The sequence below is a fragment of the Notolabrus celidotus genome, chromosome 21 (genome assembly GCF_009762535.1).
Source record: "Notolabrus celidotus isolate fNotCel1 chromosome 21, fNotCel1.pri, whole genome shotgun sequence".
Lineage (NCBI taxonomy): Eukaryota > Metazoa > Chordata > Actinopteri > Labriformes > Labridae > Notolabrus > Notolabrus celidotus.
In genome coordinates this window covers 8,731,013-8,752,353 of record NC_048292.1, presented here as the reverse complement: position 1 = coordinate 8,752,353, position 21,341 = coordinate 8,731,013, and the positions used below count along the sequence as shown (strand labels likewise).

At 38.4% G+C, this 21,341-nt stretch overlaps 2 protein-coding genes across 7 annotated transcripts; one reads left to right on the top strand and one right to left on the bottom strand.

The window, feature by feature from the left end:
- Positions 1-1,564: 1,564 nt before the first annotated feature.
- Positions 1,565-7,523, bottom strand: pus7l (pseudouridine synthase 7 like). Of its 5 annotated transcripts, none has more exons than XM_034674144.1 (11): positions 7,455-7,523; positions 7,338-7,349; positions 6,328-7,162; positions 5,768-5,927; positions 5,353-5,572; positions 5,172-5,270; positions 4,910-4,991; positions 4,647-4,812; positions 3,741-3,867; positions 3,343-3,396; positions 1,565-3,249 (listed from the first exon to the last, which is right to left on the bottom strand). In XM_034674144.1, exons 3-11 carry the CDS (start codon positions 7,115-7,117, stop codon positions 2,863-2,865), a joined length of 2,085 nt encoding a protein of 694 aa, XP_034530035.1. In that variant the 5' UTR covers positions 7,118-7,162; positions 7,338-7,349; positions 7,455-7,523; the 3' UTR covers positions 1,565-2,862. The 5 variants fall into 5 exon arrangements, with proteins under 5 accessions (XP_034530035.1, XP_034530034.1, XP_034530038.1 ...); XM_034674143.1 differs by having other exon boundaries at positions 7,307-7,349; positions 7,455-7,519; XM_034674147.1 differs by having other exon boundaries at positions 7,338-7,344; positions 7,455-7,492.
- Positions 7,524-11,173: 3,650 nt separating this feature from the next.
- On the top strand, positions 11,174-21,265 carry LOC117804676 (tetraspanin-8-like). Of its 2 annotated transcripts, XM_034672988.1 has the most exons (10): positions 11,174-11,338; positions 12,477-12,626; positions 13,911-13,976; positions 14,447-14,563; positions 14,695-14,769; positions 16,419-16,514; positions 16,744-16,836; positions 17,557-17,625; positions 18,152-18,235; positions 20,169-21,265. In XM_034672988.1, exons 2-10 carry the CDS (start codon positions 12,567-12,569, stop codon positions 20,301-20,303), a joined length of 795 nt encoding a protein of 264 aa, XP_034528879.1. In that variant the 5' UTR covers positions 11,174-11,338; positions 12,477-12,566; the 3' UTR covers positions 20,304-21,265. The 2 variants fall into 2 exon arrangements, with proteins under 2 accessions (XP_034528879.1, XP_034528878.1); XM_034672987.1 differs by lacking the exon at positions 11,174-11,338 and having other exon boundaries at positions 12,361-12,626.
- Positions 21,266-21,341: the final 76 nt, after the last annotated feature.

Genomic DNA, 21,341 nt, shown 5'->3' with positions numbered 1-21,341 from the left:
TTTCATAACCTCCAGCTTCCTCCTCTTCCTCCATCCCTTTTTGCGAGGGGGAAAATACATTACTGTACATCCATGGTAAATGTCTTTCATTCCGGACCTTTGTCTCATTCCTCAGCTTTTGCTCCGCCTTTTCAGCAAAGCGGGAAGATGCATCTTCAGCTGCAAAGTTGTCTTATTCATTCCACTTAAAAGAGAGTGCTTCCCAAATACACTCAGAGGATTTGTTTTCAACTCTCTGTAATATTTTTTTCCTTACAGTCTGCTTAGCCTGGTTCAGAACAGACATCTGTCGGAAGCTTTCATGAAAGCCTTGAGGATTTAATGACACTATAGAAAGGTCAAGTAGTTTCACACTTAAATTTGTGGCAAATCTTACACCTGGGGTTACAGGGAATTTAACCTGCACACGACTCCTGTTCCGAATGTAAGAAACATAAAGAAGAATCTATCTGTCAGGATTAACTTTGACGCCTGAGGCAGGAAGCATTAAAACTGTCAACATACAGCACAGGATTAAATCTGTAAGCGCTTCTGCAAGGATTTCAATGATGCACTCTTCTTTCCAATGGATAGTGTGTCATTCTGTAACTAAACTCTTAAACGGTGAAGAAACTCATTACTGCTAATGTGTCTCTCTGACGGAGAGTTTAGCTCACAGGCAGGTACTCTATCACACAGCAGTGTGACAGGCTGCGTGTCAGAACCGTCCGCCAAACAAAACATGCTGATAGACAGTCAATTTTTCATATTCCTTATTTTTACAGGTATCAAAACAGCCCTGAGGCGTATTTGCCTTAAATTATTTATGGGGGAAGTTTAATATGCTGCTGTCTTCTAACAGTCTCATCAAAATGTATAATTTATCAACATGCAATGCTAGCTTAATTTGAATACAGATTGAATGGAGCCTCTTAGTAGCATGATTATGCTAGATGTTTATGCTTCATTGGGATCTCATATTGCTTCTGTACGGCTGGTGGACATCGATTCCTTCACAGGGGTGCATATTATCAACCGGCATGATGTATTCATATTTGGATTGGGCTGGTGAAACTCATTAGCCTTTGGTCATGCTCTTTTCTATGCAACATGGAACTGAATATAATGCTAACAGGGCTGAGGGTAATGTGGTGGGAAGCTAAGAGATTGAACATTCATAACCTTGCAAATAAGTTTAAACAGTCCAAAGGTTACTGAAGGTTAAGTCTAACAGGATGGAAAGTCATTTCAGTATTTCACTTTTTCAGGATATCAAAGTATGTAAAAATGTGAATGCTAATTAGCTTCCCATTCTTTAATGATAACTGATTCAGGTTTCACTGACATATTAGCTTGTAGCATCCTGCTGTAACTCAACATTTTAATTGATTCATGATATTTATTGCTTTTATTACCTGAGTTTGTGTGCTTATGTTTTCTATATGTGTCGTGTTCCCACCTGGCTGCAGAGCAAATTTCTCTCCAGGTAAATGAAAGTGCTCGTACAGTCTGATTGTATGTTGCCTCCATCTAGTGGTAAACGGTGTCTTGTACAATACTGGACTGAAAGAATAAGTGTAGCAACTACATGTCAAACACTGTTTTTAATTGTTCTTATGCGGCATCTTCACAATGTAAAGTGACAAAATAAATGAAATCAGCCACTGTGCATGAATATAATAAGCTGCCAGTTACATTTGGTGTTTCATAGGTACTGTCCAGTTTTTGTTATCAAACCTCCCATCATTATGTCTCTTAAAAAGGTTCGACATACCCAACAAACCAGCAACTCAAAGTAAATTTGACATTTTCAGGTTTCTGATGGATGTATTAATCAGTCCACAATGCACAAAGATGCACCCAAGAAGCTCTCAATAATATTTTCTAAAGACAAAAATACCCTATCATACTTCTTAAAACATTAAAGGTCTGTGTTAAATCAAAGCATCTGATTCTTCTCAGAAAAAAAAAACGGGATTTTAATCAAAACAACTTTTTTGCTGGGGGGAGAAACCGAGTTATAGCGGAGAGACAACACTTCTCCAACTCCACTTTATTCTGTGACCAATTATGGCTAAGTGAGAGAAATATAGAATAGCTGCAGACTCTTGGATCTACCTGTTTGTTTTATCCTTCTGTCATGAAGCTTAGTATTTTTAAGTATCTTTGAGAGGAAAGTGCTCATTCCTTTGCACTTCTGTATCTATGTTTATAAAATGTGACACTGTGACACCATGAGAAGTTTTCCCTTTTTAAATGTTTTTTGTTCATATTAATTCTTCCTCATCTTTTAACTCCTAATCAAAGCAAATGTTTGTCATTCACATCGTGTATGTTTTAATCAGACCTCCTGAGAAGGCCTCGTTAACTCCAGGTGTGTGAAGATTGATCGCACCTGGGTCAGAGTGACACTAATTAGGGCTCCTCCCTGATTGGCTGATGGAGTATAAAAGGTTTCAGAAAACAGCACACTGGTAAGTCTGTCAAAGTCCTTCATGCTTTTCATTCTGCTCAACTTACACTGCCTGTAATTGTTAAGTAATACTATTTTAAAGGAAACTATACTGGGTTTTCTTTTCTTCCAAAAACATTTTAAATGACTTCAAAGTAATGGACACTAATACACATTTACTTTATAAAAAGCAAAATACTGTTGGGTGGAATCACTATTATTCATGGCACAAAACACAAGTGCTGGTTAGGTGGTTTTACACCTACATTTGCACATTGTCCTTTTTTCTCCCATTCTTTCGCTCATTACCTTAACAACAAACTAAAAGGTTCCTGATAATACGTCACAACAGTGGGTTACAAAAGTTTTTCTTAAACTCAAAAACAAGAAAAAGTCTGTTGGGAAAACAGGAGTCGGACTGTAGCTGATCTCTAAGGGTCACACTTCATGATCTCTCTGAGGCAGATAGTTGCGTAGCAGGATGAGTCCAGGTCAAAGTTTAGTGTCAGAGTGAGTGAGTCCTGCTTTCCTCCTACTGTCGCTCCATTCAGCTGCCAATCACTCATACTGCTGCTCCCGAAAGCCTCCTTTTCGTCTCCTCTTCCTCCTCGTTCCCCTCGGGCTGGGGTATTCAGCTGGTAACGGAGGTTACGTGGAGAAGCCAGCAGAGGGCGATAGCATCCAGGCAGATTGAGTTTGAGGCCGCTGACTCTGAAACGACAATTGTCCAGTCCGTCTCTGGCCAACCTTTCTTTGAACCAGGTCCCCATGGAGTTTTCCGGATATTTCACTGTGTTTCCTGGCATGGGAAGTAACACCTAAAAAGAAAAGAAAAGAAAAACATAGCAGTGAGAGGAGCAAAAAGAAGAAAAAAGCATTCATAAATAGAAGTATTCCCCTCAACTACATACATGTCCCAGTGTGTACACTCCCTCCTGCTCCTCTTGCTCTGTAACCACATGGATCTGGAAAAACAAATATGACATGATGGTTGTGAATATGTCTGTATGAAAATATGACAAACATCAAAATATAAACAGTTAAACCACAGAGATAGTGACTGAACAAACAGTATCGGCAAAGCACAGATGTCCTAAGTGTTTCAGTTCTACTCTATGATTTCCTATGAAACTAGCTTCACTGTGGGAACATAATGGCAAATTCTTCATAACTACAATCATAAGGTTTCTTTATTGAGCGACTTTCCATCCCACAGATTAAGAAAATCCCATTCCAAGAATAAATAAAAAGGATTGTAAAATGAATGTTAGAGCAAATTTGATTCGTATGTTCTTTTGTCTTCTGTTACCTGAGGTGAGCCTGTGTCTCCAGTGTCCCCTGGCTTATTTTGCTCTTCCTGCATCCACACCAGATCTCCTCTCCTGACTCTGTGGCCCAGAGTAGTCAGCCTGTGTGCCACCGCCTCGTTCCACACTCTGACAAACAAAAAACAGAGCAGCACATGTGATATGTAGTTCTGTTATCTCATTTTGTTGAAAGGAAATCAAAGAAGTCAGCTGGGATTGGCTCCAGCCCCCTGTGACCCCTAATGGGATAAGCGGTCAAGATCATGGATAGTGGATGGATGGAAATAGAAGACTCATTCAAAAAGTATCTGATTAAGTAATCTGTGAAAATGTGTTAAATATTGCCAAAATAGTACTATTATCTTTGGTCAAAGGCATTAAAGAAGCAACAACCAAGCGGCAACCTCCGGTCTAAAAATATTAGTCCAATGCGGAAGTGCTAAAAGCTGCAGTTCATCGAGGATCCGCTTGAGGCTGGCTCTGGAAGTACCGGAAGTCACATACACATGAATGGGAAAAAGCTGATCTTTACAGCAGAAATAAACATGTTTACAGCCTGGTACAAAAGATGAGTGTAGTCTGGATAGCTCATATCTTGATCGGCACACACAGTAAGGGGGTGAATTTTTTTCTAACGCTGCAATTTTGAAGATATTGAGATTAGGAGTCTTCCAATGAGAGGCACAGCTGACTGCAGGAACACTGTAGCTGCTGGCTAGGAGGCTCAAACTCTGCCTCTTTACGTCACAATCGCTCGACAGCAGCAATATGGCTGCCGCCGCCGATTGTCCTCAAACAGCTCTTCAGAAACAGATGGGTGATGTCACGGATACTACGTCCATATTTTATACAGTCTATGGCAACAACGCATGTTTCAATTCAGTAAAAATCCCATAACAATTGCTGACCTGCTGCAGTAGGCGTGTGGGTAGAAGACTCTAGTGCTGTGGGGCAGGCTGAGCCAGGCCTGAGCACAACCATCAGGACCTGTGCCGTAACGGTTCAGGGCACGGAGCATCAGTCGTTCCCTCGCCTTCGAGGACGGCATCAATGCTAAACACTCCTTAGCGTTATCTGGTACAGAGAAGCACAACAAATTTGCTACATTGCTTGTTTGATTTTCTAAATAAATGTATAACGTAAAAATATTCAGTGTTGCCCTCGCTCTCACCTGTTTGCATAAAGTGTCTCTTAGCCTGGCTCTGAGGATCATCACCTTCCTCTGGAGTGAAGAAGAGGCGCACAGCACCCACCTGACCCACACACAAGAACACATTACAACATAAACAAACAACAAAGCACCCTGCAGGCTGGAGGGGTTCATTTCACTTGGATGGCACTATTCCTGCAGTGTTTATTCAGTGTCTGGTACCCTACTTCAAGAAAAAGTTGCCACAGCTGTTTATGTAGATAATAATGTCTCCTCCACTTACCATGTCCTCTTTGAGTAAAGCCAGCCCTACATGGTCAGACTGAACACTCTGCATTGTTCCAAACCTCTGGGGTCCGTAGTAGTTGACAAAACCTCTCGCCTGCAAAAGTCAACAAATGTGGAAGTTGAAGTTGCAAGCCAGTGTAACCACTGTGTACATATTTGACATATATGAAAAATACCTTGACATTCTCCACTGCTTCCTTAACCAGCGCTGTCAGATGAGTGTGTGAGTTTCCACCTGAGGAGTGTGTGTCACCGGCCTCGTGTGGTCTCAGATCTCGCACCACCAGGTCAAAGTGGTTCCCCTGCAGCCGCCCGAGCCTGAGAGGCTCACTGACAGGGAGGATCTGAGACAGGCGCATGCCTCTCTTCTCAAACTCTGCTGACTTCTCTCTCAACCTAGTGATGAATACAAAAATTAGAGTACAAACGACAGAACCAGTTTCACACTTTTTCATGGCATTGATTTTGAGCCTTCATAGCAAATTCAACCGATTCTGAAGAACCTCAACATCCAATGCTTGTCTTTCTTCTGGACTCAGACATTGCCAAAAACACTAGTATCAAAAACCAAGAGAAGAAACCCAGAGGTACCGTTGAGGTGAGACTTTCTTGACCACCATGGACTGGTACGTGATGGCTCTTTTGTCTTTGATCCCAGCGTAGGTGAAATCTGACGGCAGGACCCCGAGAGCTGCAGCCATGTAGCTGATGGCCTCCAGAGTCTCCAGGTTCTCCTTACACAGAGTGAAAGCTGCAGGAGAGAACACACAGAAATCAGAATCAGAATCAGAAATACTTTATTTATTTCGGGGGAGAAATTCAGTTGTTACAGAATGCTCTTATACACAGTATGAAAAAGTCAAAAAATTAAAAGAAAGAAGGAATAAAATAAGATATAAATATAAATATTAGCTATATAGTAATAATAATATTAATATAGATATAAATACTTAGGAAAGCCTTGCTATCTTTATTTCTACAACATTTAGGGGATTACTTATGTTTTTGACTTGTTAAATTATCGTAATCTGAATATCTTTGGGGTTTAATCTCTCTAGTTATCAATGTGGACTCTGGGAAATTTTAGTTTGACCATCTGTTTTTATTTAGACCTATTTAGTGCTCAAAAAGCTGCTATTAAACCCCCTTACCAGTGTAAACCTCCTCCTCCTTTCGTTCCTCTGTGGTCCTCTTCTTCGGCCTCCCTTGCTCCCTCAGCCGGACGGTGATGGCTGTCTTTCCCAGGTCACTGAAGCTCTTCGTCTCCACCAGTTTCCCAAACCTTCTGCTCAGAAAGTGGTGCACTACCGTCCTATGCTCCTTGCTGTCATCAGGTCCAAAGGTATATGACGAACCTCTCACTTTGGCATCTATGAACCTGAAGAAGTCCTCCGCTTCGTCCTCTGAGACCAGCTGGGAGAGCTCCCTGTAGTCTGGGTCTTCTCTCACCCTGATCTCTGGCTGGATGGTGACTGTCATGAGGAAAGGGAAGCGGTGTCTGACCGCTCGGTGGACGTTGGCTCTGTGGTGCTTGTCTGGGAAGTGTCCCAAAGAAAGCTCCTGTTTGGCTGTGTTTTCATCTTTGAGAGTCAACACAAACTGCTCGAGCTCCTCGCTGACAGCCTGGCCTAGAATCACACTTAAATCAAAGCTGCATGGACTAGGAACGGTGGCATCTGCACCACAATCACCTGAATCATCAGCTTCCTGGAAGACTGACTGGTGACTGTTCTCCATACTGTCTGCACTGGCTTCATTGTATTTATGAGATGAAGCACAGGCTGGAGTCTGTGTTTCTGATGCTGTGTTAACATGCTGTCCATTAATGTCAATCTCAGTCACGACGAAGTCTTTGATTAAGTTTTTGATGCTGCCGAGAAAACCTTCATGATCTGATATGAAGCACTCAGGGACGTTAGTAACATCACTGTCCTCCTTCATTGTCACTTAATCCAAACACTGCAGAGTTTTCTCTTGTTCCTGATGGTAAAAAGGACGGAAATAAACACCGTTAAATGCAGCCAGAATACGAGCACTGCTAATAGAGAAAACTACAACATTATGTAGGATGTTATGTACTTTGTTTATGCTTATTCACAGTAATACATGCTTAATAACCAGTCTGCTTACAGGAATAAAGAGTAATGCAAATTTATCCCACCTTGACTCTGTGCTGAAACAAAGAAAATAAATCGTTTTCAAATGTTGTAATGTAAATATGAATTTATTATCAATTAATAATAAGAACGTGTGGGTTATTTCCCACTCATCTACTCACCAAGGCTGCACGCGGTTTGCAATTGGAAGCTGTTGATGTAAACACAACAACGCTGAAACAATTCACGCTACTTCCGTGTCATGTGACCATCATGTGACTTCTCTTAAAGGGACCGACCCCATTTCATATAATTCAATAAAATGTCCAAGCTTTTTGTTTTTTACTACTACGTTTATACACTCTGGATCTTTGGTATAAATAAAAATGTAGTTATGTTATTTTCTATTTTTATGGATTAGAGCCACTGAAAAAATAAATTAAGGTACAGTATATTTTTTAAATTATTATTGTTCTAAGAAAAAAGTAAGAAATCTGAGAATAAAGTCAGAATTCTGACTTTATGTATATATATATATTGGACCTTAATTTTTGTTTTAAGTGGATTAAAGTCAGAATTCTGAGAAAAAGTCAGAATTCTGACTTTTTTCTTGGAGTAATTTTTATATATTTTATTTTTTTCTCCAGTGGCCCTTATCCTCTTCCCTACTATTTTATGTATCAGTAACCAGCAAAATCCTAGTTTTTTTTTTCTCTGAACATATAATACAAAAGAGCTACTTACTTATTTGTGACTGTAGATGTGAATTCCAATTCCATTATAATTTATATTACTTATTTTTTTTGTATCTTTATTCTCTTTTTCATAAAATGTAAAAAAAAAAAACTGAGCACAAATGATTTACTTTGACTGTAAGAAATAAAAAATCCTTATAATAATACAAAAGAGCAAGGTATGTGTCATGAGAAAAAGAGGGCGAGAAAAAGAAAGAGAAACTTCACACAAAAGCTGCAGGGAATAGTCGACCTCAGGGTGTGTGGTTTTCGGTCAGTAACTCATTCATGGGAAATGTTTTGCACTTTACCCCCATGGTTTTCTGATGTGAAAATTGTGTCGCAATATTTCTTTGGAAACATCCAGGGTTAAAGTTCATTGTGATAGAATATTTTGCGGCAAGCTGATGTCATATACCATTAGCTGTCTTATCAAAGTGTACCGACACTTACGTGCAATTTAGATTTTATTAGCTGAATGTAAGAAACACCGAAACTACAGGAATCATCACTCTGCCCTTGGGACAACCAACAATGCTTTATCATCATGCGTAACCATGGTCCTGACTGTAATAAAGAGAGACTGAAGGGTTTTTTCCTATTAAAATCCCTGTTTCATTTCAAGAATATATACCCTGATTAGTTATATAACTTCCTGCCTGCCTCAGACCATATACACGGACTTTAAACTGCACAATGATGATATCTTGTGATATGTTTCTAATGGTAGTGCGGGTGGAATGGAGAAGAAATACCTCTCCTGAGAGTTTTTAAAGCAGAGGAAGCAGAATGTCATGAATTGTGATGCTGCTTTTTTCAATATTTATCAGACAAGATCCTGAAATGCCACACTGTAATGACAGTGATGTAAGGGGAAAAAAACGGGCAGAGTATGAGGAGAGCTAATGTGCCCCAGGGGAACAAAAGCATTCATAAACACTGAGAGTTAGTGGGAAAAAATAATGTTTGTCTTTCTTTTGAACTCAGAAATACAGCACATGGAAATACTTAATCTCAAATGACATTTCTATGATAAGTTTCATACTGTAGATGCAGTAGATATAATAAAATGCTAAACCATTCCCTTCACAATTTTTATATGAGTTTCAAGAGAGGACTGTAAAAACTGAAGTTATTTGATAGTAGAACTGAGGCTACACCGAGCTGTTACCAGGTAGTTATGGGAAATAGAATCCAGACAAGTTGAGATAAGACCCTCGCTTATTACCCGGTTTTAAGATACAAACATGTTGGCAAAAAACCTTGATTAAAACATTATTTATTTATTATTAATGTATTATTATTTATGTGTACGTTTTTTTTTAACAAGTCCCAGTGATTCTGCAGCAGGTAGCGTCCCATGCCGATGGATTCTTATCTAGCTGTTGCGGTCGCTTTAACATGAAACTGTCCTCATCCAGCTCTCTATTTCTTCTGAGCTCTGCGGTTCTCACACCTTTAAAAATAAACGAGGCAAATTTCACAACTTTTAACACGCCTGCTATCGCCACCATCGTTCATGGTTTAAGTTTCTTTTTTGCTAATATTGCTGGATAGGATCAAAAACGAAAATGTCCATAGCCTACTGATTTAGCATGCTAACAGAAACTAATTTTTCAGCCCCATTGTTTTGATGCAAATGGAAAACTAATGGTTTACCTCACCATATGATCTATGGTGTCAACAAGCAGAAGCTAAATGTGCCGGAACTCTTTTCTGCAGATTGATTTGACATGACGAGTAATCAGTTAACCTCTAGCATGGCTCCTGTTAGTAAAAGTTAATAACAGTTGTTATCAAGGGTTTTTGACCAATCAGAATCTAGCAATCTTACACAGCCGGAAGGTCAGTACCAAAACCGGATAATATCTAATCTTAGCTTATTTTAGCATTGCTAAGTGTTAAGCTAGGAAATAAGAACACAGCAAGCTTGGTTGTGTGTAAAAGAAAAACAATCCACCCATGCACGATCTCCCAAATAATCATGTCATGTATCATTTTCTTCAGTCCCTAGCAAATCATTGAGTGTACTGTGTCAATAAAAAAATGGCCACAAAGAAACTGAAGTAGATAAAAAGAGTGTAAAATATGTAGGAACAAGAAATACTTTACACTGATTAAAAGAGAACACTAGCTAAAACAGGCAAACACCATTTTTATATGTAGGCAACAATTGTTGGCAAAAAAAGTCTGCTGGGACATTAAACCAAGAAAAAAAGACCAAAAGACATTAACACAGTCTCACTCTAATGAGTCAGCTATGCATGTGAACAGAGTTGCACAATTTATGTTCTTTATATTTTGAACTTCTAGTACTCTTCCTGAAATATGTTACAAAGATCCTTCCTGTCAGGGCCTTTTTTTTCTTCTAACAACCAACGTCTTACTCTTATGACACGTGACACACATCTATGTCATCCTAACTGTAATAGTCTTTTTACTTTAACATCACAAAAACTGGTGTTGGAAGCCATTTGGATGCAGTTGCGCAACATGTTCCTCCAGAAGACAGAATTGGTCCAAGCATCTCCAGTCAAGCAGAGAATTTTTTGGCCCTTCTCCTTTCCGCCCAACGACATCCTCTGAGCCGCAGCCTGTCTCTGTGCAGCCATGTCTTACAGATGTGTAAGCATGTGTCTGTACACACACATGTGCCAAAGATTTATTGCTTATGCGCTGGTGAAGCTAGTTGACTGAAACATTTGTAAGTCGAGTTGTGTGCATGTGTGGATCTCTGCATTGTGTGTGTGTGAGTTTATCGGGCTGTCCAGATGTTTTTATGCTGCACCGGTTAATGCTCCACTCTGGATCTGCTTTCTTGGAGCTTGAGGGACCAATAATGTTACAACATTGTGCATCTATGTCTGTGTGTGGAGGAGTCAAAGGCAGATAGATGGATAGACAGATAGGTTTTGTGTGTGTGGGTGGGACTCTGTGGAGGAAATGTGATGCCGACTAACACAAGTTCTATTGTTCCTCCAGAACAACAGCACACAAGAAGTGCTTTATTGAAGTCTGGACAAAAGACAAGTTCAGTCTTACACACATCAAACATACTAGCGCACACACACTTGCACACATCCTGTCTTCCCTTGTTGTCACTTTCTCTCAGCGCCATTTTAAATTCACAAACCAGGTCCCTCCTCTTCTCTCTGATTGTATTTTGAATGAACAATCTGCCTTCATTTCCCCTCATTGTGAGATGTGAAGCCAAAACACTGCCTCGACAGCAAAAGCTATCTGGCTGGATGAGCCCAAGGACTGACGTCAAACCCTCTCCGCTAACCAAGACACTCATTTAACCTACCAATGCGACGTCAAAGATCCCTCAGGTTGGTGCAGTCCACAGCAGAACAGACTTTTGTTTTGATTCGAAGCACTCACACATGGATGGAGACAGTTTAATCACTTTGTGTGGGTGTGTTCTCTCACTAGTCCTCCTCTACTCCGCTATTCCAGTAAATAGTTCTACAGGAGCCCACATTCAACAGCAAGGCCACAAATTAATACGTCTTTTTAAAATCAAATTACAAGTTATAACTAAACTTTGCAGAAAAATGAACACTTGGACATAAATCATAATGATGAGAACTAACTATAAAGACAGAAACTATGTTTGAGAAAAGTGTATTTGACATTTATTTCAATGTAATAGTCTGACCCATGTTCCATCTGTTATAATGGAGAAGTGGGGGTTTATGATCTATGCTGCAGTCAGTCAGTAAAGGGAGCTCTAAATCTTTAGGCCTCACAGTCAGTGAACACTTATGATGACCATTTTAATATATAGTCTATGGTGTGAAAAACATAATATCTTGTTGGAACAAAATATGTATCTTGTGCGCACCAGATAGTGATGTATTGGCATGTAGCCTGGGATGAATTTTTATGCCTGGTTTATCCAACGACACAAAAAGAGTAGACAATCGCAATCAATTATGTATTGATTGCCATCAGGACATAAAGATCATTTTAACCAGTGTAACAAAAAGTGTTTCTAAATCTGACTACCAACCCCAGCTTTAACAAAGTAACATGTTTGCACAACATAAGTATCTTGTTCGGACAAGATTATAACTCCTGCCAACAATGAAAAATATTCCCTATGTGAGAATTCAGGGGATCTACGCTGAACTCTTTAATCTCAAACAAAATAAAAATAAAATTGGAACAATTTAAAAAAGCTGAAAGTAATGTGATCTGTCCTTTCTCTCCTGGAAACATAAAACAAAGAAGAAATAGAGATAAAATGGCAAGAAGATATTCATGTTTTATTTTAATGTAAGTTACTGCACCCCCTCCTCCTACCTCCCCTAGTTCCAGCCCCCCTTACACACACACACACACGCACACACACACACACACACACGGCCCCACTTCCCTCATGGGGGAAGGTCTTCACCTGGAAAACGTGGACTTCCTCCTCCCACAACACTGACAACAACTTAAGTTTCTCGTTCTTTAAAACAGGCTCACCTCTCTCAATAAATAGCATGTGGATTTCCTGCATGGAGCAACTTTGAATTGAAATCCAACGACCTCGACTTCAAGCGATTCAAGATGGGGAGAGCGGACGTGTGGTTGAAGCGGAGTTACATTACCGCGACATGTTTAGTCGGGGTGAGTGTTTTTCTTCTCTGCTGCATGTTGATTTATCCAGGGGTCGTAAGTGTAGGAATCCAAGGCTTCAGGATGTTGTTTCAGATAAGTGAACTGTTTAATTGATTTGAGAGAGAGAGAGTCAGTTATGGAGCAACAGTAAAGCCAGAGCCTGCTGGAGGACGGGGTTGAAACTTGTCTGATAATCCGAATCCTTATTAGAAATAAACACAATTTGTGGGAAGGAAGTGAATCCTGGATATTTGAATGGTAATTGCCTGGTAAAACACATTTTCTTAGATTTGATCATGTCGAGTAAAATTAACTTTTAAAAGACCCACCCACACACTATATAACAGGACACACCTCAACACGTAAAACTGTCATTCCACAGTAGTTTACCGTTTGATACTTTTCTTTAATTATTTTCTGGTCGCAATTGTTTTTAAAAAAAATAATTAATTCTTTCTTTGTGTAAAAATAAAATATCAAAAAAAGAACAAATAAAAGCAGAGAAAGACCAAGCTGTTTGGTTTTAATTATTTAAGTTTCATTCTAAAGAGAGATTCAAGGTTCAAATGTTTTTATTGTCAATTTTCACTGTATATACAAGACATACAGGAAAAACGAGATGCTGTTTCTCTCTTCCAGCTTTTAAATATCTAAAATTTAAATGTAAAATACAATAAAATATACTAAAATACAGTTCTATAAAAACATCCTATAAAGAAAAGACAAATTCAATCATACAAAATAGAAAAATGAATTCAGCATTTACAAGATTTATCAATCATCAAAGTTTTCCTGATAATCTTTTGAAGACTGATAGAATGATTCATTTATACATTTTGTTGTTGTGTTTTTGGCCCTTATCAGAGATATTACTGTATTACATGTCAACAGCAGCTTTAACACTGAAAGTAAAAACAAAATGAACCCCAATGTTGTCAATAATTTCACAAACTTATTATTAAGCATTTGATCTTCCCCTCCCTCTTCTTCAGTTTTCTCACAGTGCAGTTCATGGGAACCTGATTGTGCAACATGTGGTTTTGCTTGTTTGTGTGTCCCTGCAGGTGTAGTGTAACTGGCAGTGTTGTTCTGTAAGGCTGCGTGTTGTATTTATAGATTCACAAAATAACTTTACTTTTAGTCGTGCTTTGGGAGCAACCTGCCTCTGCTTCATGATTAGACTGAGGAATTGTCTGATGACTAAGGAGTTATTGACAGGTTATAAATAGAGATAATGATGAGCACTTGTAGCTCTGACATGATGAATAATGAAATGTTCTTCTGCTGGTTTAGATTGTCAGTGCCCTGCTGTTAGGGTTCACTCTGTTTAGCCATGGACATCTCCACAATGAAGAAGAGGTAACACATGCACTCACACTAAAAACACACACACATCCAGAAGTATCTATTTTTGCATCTTTCTATTATGAGTGGATAATATGCATCAGATCTTCTTTTCACTATTTTTTACTTTTCTTTTTACTGCTGGATGTTTCTTTTAAAACTTCATCACTCTAACTGATCTTTTTTCAGCTGGATGCTAAAAGTAAGAGTTGTTATCCAACTCTGATGATACCTTTTTTTTATACACAAATCTGCAAACACACTGAGGCCGTAACTATCAAATTGCTATTCTGTGTTTGCATTGACCTAAAATCTAATACAGAACATAGAATAGTCAAACTCCAATGCCGTCTTTACAATCAGCTGCAGAAAATGAAGACCGCATCAGACTCTTTTGCAAAGTGTTTGCATGCTGACAGAGGGTATTGAACTGTTCCCTGTTAACTGATCCAACTGACCTGGTTCTGTGTTTGTTTTCTCCACAGATAGAGCAGCTGCTTAGCGGCTTAAGTGGCCTGTATGTTATTTCTATCATACCTCTGCTCTTGAGCATTATTGGTGTGTATGGGGTCTGCAAACAGAAGAAGTGGGCGCTCATTTCGGTGGGTACTGAAAACCAAAAAATGCTAGGATCACTTCTGAAAGCAAATGTAGTAATGAACACATTTCAACTAGAATATACTCAACTGTAACACACTGTAACTTATTCCTACTGTGTATGTGTGTGTCTCAGTTCACAGTTGGGTTGATCCTGATCAGCCTGTTGGTGATTGGTTCCCTGATTCATGGACTGACAGCGATACCTCAGGTATTTTAGAGTTGACTTGAAATCTTTTTTTGACACTTGTTGGAGACCTAGTATCAAATTTATACAGCAGCATAAACTAAAAAAAAACCTGAATCATTGGGAAGGGTGAGCAAGGGAGCATTTCAATGTAGGATCTGACAGCTGGCTATCGCTAATATATTGCCATTTCTACACACTGTACCTAAAGGTTCCTCCCTGATACATGTACACCAGCCCCTAGATTTCCTTCAAACATGATATTTGATATATGGAAACAGCCTTGTTCATAAACTGTAGGATAAGCAAGTTTACAACAGTGCTGAAAAACTGTTTTAACACAGTGTTGAAAAACTATTATTCAAACTCTTGGACAGTTTGAGGCTTTAGAAAAACATGGACGAGACACAAAGTAGGAAGAAGAAATGCTTTAATATTAAAAATTACAATAGAGAATTATTTGACTACAAAAAGCTACCAGTGACTTTAGCAAACTTAGCTCTATTTAATGTGAGTCTCACAGCAGGCCCAAGTGGTGTAAAGTTACGCAGCACAGATCTGCTATCTCGACTAATGCAATGACATCGTGCTTCCTCACAGTCTTGGAAGGGTTTCCTGTCACACCATGCACTCAGTGAAAATAAATGTGGTGCTTTGAGTTTCCTGCAAATACTGTTTAACACTGTTGTCTTCATGAGTTTCACAGCCTGTATATAACACAGTTTCTTTGCTGCAGGCTCCAAAACTGCATGATTTACATGTTTTCTTTTCAGAAGCAAATCTATCGTCTCAGGGTCCTTTTTTCTTCCCAAGCTCGATATCCTCTCAATATGACACATTGAAACGGTTTTATGTTTTTAGACATGTTTCCCTTGAATTTTTAATGTATGTTTATCTTGGCTGATATGTTGAAATCACCCACCTACTGATTTTATACTTGGGAAAACTGTTCTTGTGAGAATCCAAGGGTACTTTAATGATTCTCTGCAGTTCCAGTTCTCCTTTCCAGTCTCTTATAATATTCATATATTTTTCCTGTAGTCATTTGTAAAAGTTTTATACTTTGCACCATATAACTGGGAATTGTATTAAAGGTAAAAGAAACATAAAATGCAAACTGCAGTAACTAGAGAGCTAGTTAGCTGCTAGCGATAACTGGAAATTCACTAATCTTGTTATTGTACCAGAAATCAATACATGTAAGAAGTTTTTTTTGTAGTCATTTGTCAAATGTTTATACTTCCAACTTAATAACTGTACATTTTGTTAAAGATGAAAGATAAAATGCTCACTTCAGTAAGTTGTTAGCTGCTAATGATAGTAAAACTTAAACTTAAACTTTGCGTCTTTTGGTTTTATAAAGGCAGTTTAAAGATGCACCCTTAGACAACATCTGTAGCCTAATTGTTGAGCAGTGCTCTACTGGTTGATTTGGATTCAGCTAACTAGCAGCAAAATTTCAAGCTAACCTGCTGTGTCTAGGGGGGCTGCTAAGCTATATGACTCTGCAATGTGCTTATAGTAGTTATTGAAATTGCAATTGAGTGTGTGAAGTGCTTGCAATCTCGAAAGAATAACTACAGGATCTTACAGTTCCCTTTCTAAACTTTGATCATTGTAAATCCATGGCCATCAGTCATTTTGTAGTTTGAATTCTTTATTTCGTTTTGCAGGTGGTTAAAACCTTAAATATGCATTACCAAAGTTTCAAGCCACTGTCTGATGCCGGTGATGTCGTCCAAGAACACATCAGAGAACTGCAAGTGGAAGTAGGTAACCTTGTGATGGTGTGTATCCATTTATGTTCAGGATAAGGATTATTTTTAAAGTACACAATCGCAGACAGCAGTTTGGATTGAGAAACTGACAAATAGAAGGCCCTTTATTCCTGGAAACGAGTGCTATGGAATATAATTTAAGTAGAGGGAAACAGTGTTTGTTAAAGTGTTACAAAGTATATCTATGTATTGTAACTTGCTCCTCTTCTTCCTGTCTCAGCTGCAGTGCTGTGGACTGGATCAGGGCTATGTTGATTGGGGTCATAATATCTCAAAATCCTGCCTGTGCATTAAAGGATCCACTAACCCATGTGTGAGTGAACAAAAAGAAGCTCTCTCCCAAATATTTTTATGTACTCAAAAGCATTGATATATAGTGTGTTAGAATATTCCTCAAAATATTTTATGTGACCTTTGCATTAGTGCAAATTAAAATGCCAACCATTAAAAACTAAGCTGATAAATAAAAAACATTAAATTACTCAATCCTCATCAGTAACTAATGAGAGAGAAGTCGTCAGGTACACCAAGCAGCTGACAGTGTTTTAAAGCCAGGTTTGAATAGCCTTGAATGAACTTATTGATGTTATTCCAGATTCTTCATGTGTTAGTTTGGTTTATATTTTGTGGGAATGTTTAGTCTTGGTTGAGTTCTTAATAGTTGCAGTGGTAGTTTGAGTTTTTCTCCTGAATGGATAGGCAACACACCTGTGGCACCATCTGCTGGTGTAAAACAGCCCCAAGCTCAAAAACTGGAAGAGTACGTGGCATATTTATAAGAAAGATTATATTAATTAAGACAAAAACTAGAGCCATTCTCTCTTTTGATTTAATCCTAACCTTTATAACATATTGTAGTTTGTTTCTTTGAAGAGAAAAGAATAAACTCAAAGCCTCTCCATTATTTAAATCAGCTCACATTTTTAAAGCACTTGTAGCCTGAGCCTGTCTTTAATGTTGTTCTTCTCTGATGATTCAATACTCTGCTATCATTCATTTTGTTCACTTAGTGACTCATGTCTGTTTGATCTAGGTGGCAGCTCCAGGGAACCTCATTCATTTTGAGACAGACGGTGTCCAACCTGTCATGGTTTATAAAGAGGTAATGAGAAATCTTGTAATTGAAGTTTTTAATCATCATTTTATTGATGATCTATACAAAACTGATTTACAACTGCATTGCAGGAATAACAACATACAACATATGCATTTAAAGTCACATAACTGAATTGAATTGCTGGATTGTATGGAGGTAAAATGTCTTACAACGGTACAGCACAAATATGTTGAGCCATAAATACGGCAAAGGATTGCGCAAATGCAATATAAAATCTGAACAATGTTCAATTATGAAACATATTTTTCATACTCAAGCATTATTGTGAAACTTGTGACGTGAAACATTAAACCAATAAGGAACTGAAACTAATGACTAAAGCGTTTTCACAGAAATTCGTTAGAAATCCCATGAAAGTGTTTAGTTCCACGTTTAGTTCCACAGAAGGATTCAAGTGTACAGTATATTCTCTGTGAATCTGATTGAATCCCACTGAAGTCGAACTAGTTTCATACATATTTGTGTTACTGTGGTATAAAACATTGCACTGATTCATCCACTCCTGTTTCAGCCGTGTCTTCCACTACTGATCGCTCTTCAGGTTACTGTCGTCCATGTTATATTGGGCACAATGCTGGGAATCACATTACTCTGGGTATGTACATTCAATCCATTAGTGTCTGTAATGATTTGACTACCTTCTTTTCTGTCTACATGTCTTCACTAGCTCTTTGAAGTTGCTCTGTCAAGTTATTACTTGAGTTTTGGCACTGGAGTAGTTTCGTTTAAAAATAAGTATTCAAACTTCTTTAAAAAAAAAATCTCAGGGTGCTGGTGGCCTAGCGGTCTAAGCACCCCACATACATAAGCTACAGTCCTTGTCGCAGGGGTCGCCGGTTCGATTCTCGGCCGGTCAACCATCTCCTGCACGTCTTCCCCCGCTCTCTCCCTGCATTTCCTGTCTCTCCTCAGCTGTCCTATCAAATAAAGGCAAAAGGGCCAAAAGTATAACTTAAAAAAATAAAAAAATCTCAAAACTTTCCTTTCATAATGCATGAGTGCAGTTGAGAATACATTGGTGTAAATTCTGCTACATTGTGTTTATTTAAAGAACAAAAGTTCATTTTCTTTAATCAGATTTGCAGCTCTGAAAGAATAGGAACAAAAAGAGGATCAACCAACCGCAGACTAAAATACAGCAACTAAGTAACGACAAGCGTAGTAACCTTTGTTTGAAATGTTCGCATGGGATAAACAAAAGTCTAGCTATGTACCTTGCGTTGCTTTCTCAAGTTGGACGATGACATTTTGTAGGCCGTGATGAGGTTCGTGTGCGGTGCACAGAGCAAACATTTAAAACTACATGAAGCATTCTTCTTTTCAAAAGCCTCAAACATGGGTGAAAGATATGGCCATGGCTGCTGAGGTGGAGAATGGTCACCCTTCTCTGCTGTGGACAGCTAAATGTAAAAACCGGAGTAATGTGTGCTCTACGTTTGCTGTACGTTCAACCTTTAAGACGTGACATATCGGTACGGCAACACAACTTAGACAAACTGCACGTTAGAGTACACCAACAGAGTTTATTAAGTTAAGTATGTTTGTCTCCACCATGTTGGTTTCCTGTTGCCAGAAGTGACAGTATTTGGTCAGGAGGGTGATGTTGAAGCGGTGTGAGGGCTTTGTAACAATCAATTGATTAGTGCTTTACAGTATTAGCTAACTCATTAGCTGACAAATTCGCATGTTAAGCATTGTGTTCCCACTGAATTAGATTATTTTTCATGGTTGCTAACCAGATTCTTTTTGTTTAGACTAAAGCAGACAGCTTGCAGTAACCACCTGGAATTAAAAGCAACTGTTCCCCTAATTATTCAGTACTTTAAGCCTTGACAACAATAAGCTATACAGAACTAAACCATCTTTTGTCCTGGGCTATAAACAATTTAAATTCTGCTTTAAAAGTTTATGATTTTAATATGGCAATGATGAGGGCTTGACTCGCTTTAGGAGCCAACCTCAAGTGGACACTTGAGGAACTGCAGTTGTTGCTCCTCAAGCATTTGCTTCATATATTATTGCTACCTGAATAAAATAAGGAATAAATGCCTGCAGGGGGAAACCGAGGGCGGGATAAATCACTTGGCCTGCAGAGTTTAGGTGCCACTTTAATGTGAAACTAATATTCTCTCGAAGCTTCACAAAATGATTAAATGACTGATTGAGACGGACACAGGTGGCAGCTGTGTGAGCTCAAGGGAAGCTAGAAATGAAGCCGGAAATCTTGAGAGGTTCCGGTCATCAAGAAATTCCTTAAAAGCCATCTCAGCAAGAGAATTGTAACCCTCCCACTTCCCTGACTCTTTCCAAATTCCTATTAATGTCAATAAAGAAATTTAGACCTCTACACGAGTGATAATAATAACACAAATAAATACTACCTCTGAATTTAACTACACACGTTTATCTCTGTATTTGCTCTGTCTGTTCAGCCTCCCTCTTCCTCATTTAAAACAATGTATTGGCTAATGGTGGAACATCTGAACATGGACAGAGGGTTAAAAAACTGTTTCTTTACTGTCTTGTAGTTGTTGTCAGTGGTGCTGTGTATCGTGATCTTGTGTCGAATGAATCGGAAGGATAACGTCCCCACAGTGGTCTACAGTCCAGAGGCAAAAGCAGGAAACTACATCACTCTTACGGACACTGTAGAATACACTTGAGTCTGAGTTTTGGCTGCCTTTCATGTTAGCCTGATATGCTAAGAAGGTTTGTAACAGTGGGACTGGTACAGGGATATATTATACTAAGATACAAAAACACATATCAAAAGTTGCTTGAGAATAAGAGCAAGTTTATTTCTTATTTTCAAGTTTTTTGTTTGGGTTGTTTTTAATGTTGGTATATATTGTACAATAATTATCTGACTATTTCAATCCTGCATTAATATCAGATTAGCACATTTGATCCAAGACATACTTCAGACAGAGTTAATAATTAACATGAAGTTGTTAAATGTGATATTAACAACAGAAAGCACTGATAAAGATAATGGTTACTTAAGCTTTAAAAATATCTGATTTTATTTTTTGGTTTTATACTTTTTTGAATATTTTTAATCATATTTTGCCAAACTTTGTGCAAACGTTTTTTTTTATACTATACATTTTTCCAACTTTTTAAAATGACATTTTCCTTTAAGAACCTACTGGATTACTTGAGCTGTGTTTTGGTCGATTTTAGTTTTTAAAATGTAATGCCAAAAGGAACATTCATCATAATATTTGAATTGCATGACAGGGTGCAGTTCCAGGATGGAATGCAGGAATACAGACTAAGGAAAAACGCAACTAATGATATGTTTTTGACATGTTTTTTGTGCCATAGAAGAAATTCTAAATGTACAACCCCTTTTTTTTTTTTTTTTTACATCATTGCTGTATTGTTATTAAAAATGTCAAATTGGTAATTTCTGTCTTGATTTTTGGTCATAATAAAATAATGTAAACATGCATGTTTGACAGGTTATTTGAACTTCAGCGTAGCTTTTGATAACAACATACTAACCCCGATTTATGTACAAGACAAGCCAAAAGTTTGGACACACCTTCTCATTCAATGGTTTTCCTTTATGACAGCTTTGCACACTCTTGGTATTCTCTCAGTCTGCTTCATGAAGTGGTCTCCTGGAATGGTTTCTAATTAACATGAGCCTTGTCAAGAGTTCATTTGTAGAATGACTTGACTTCTTAATGTGTTTG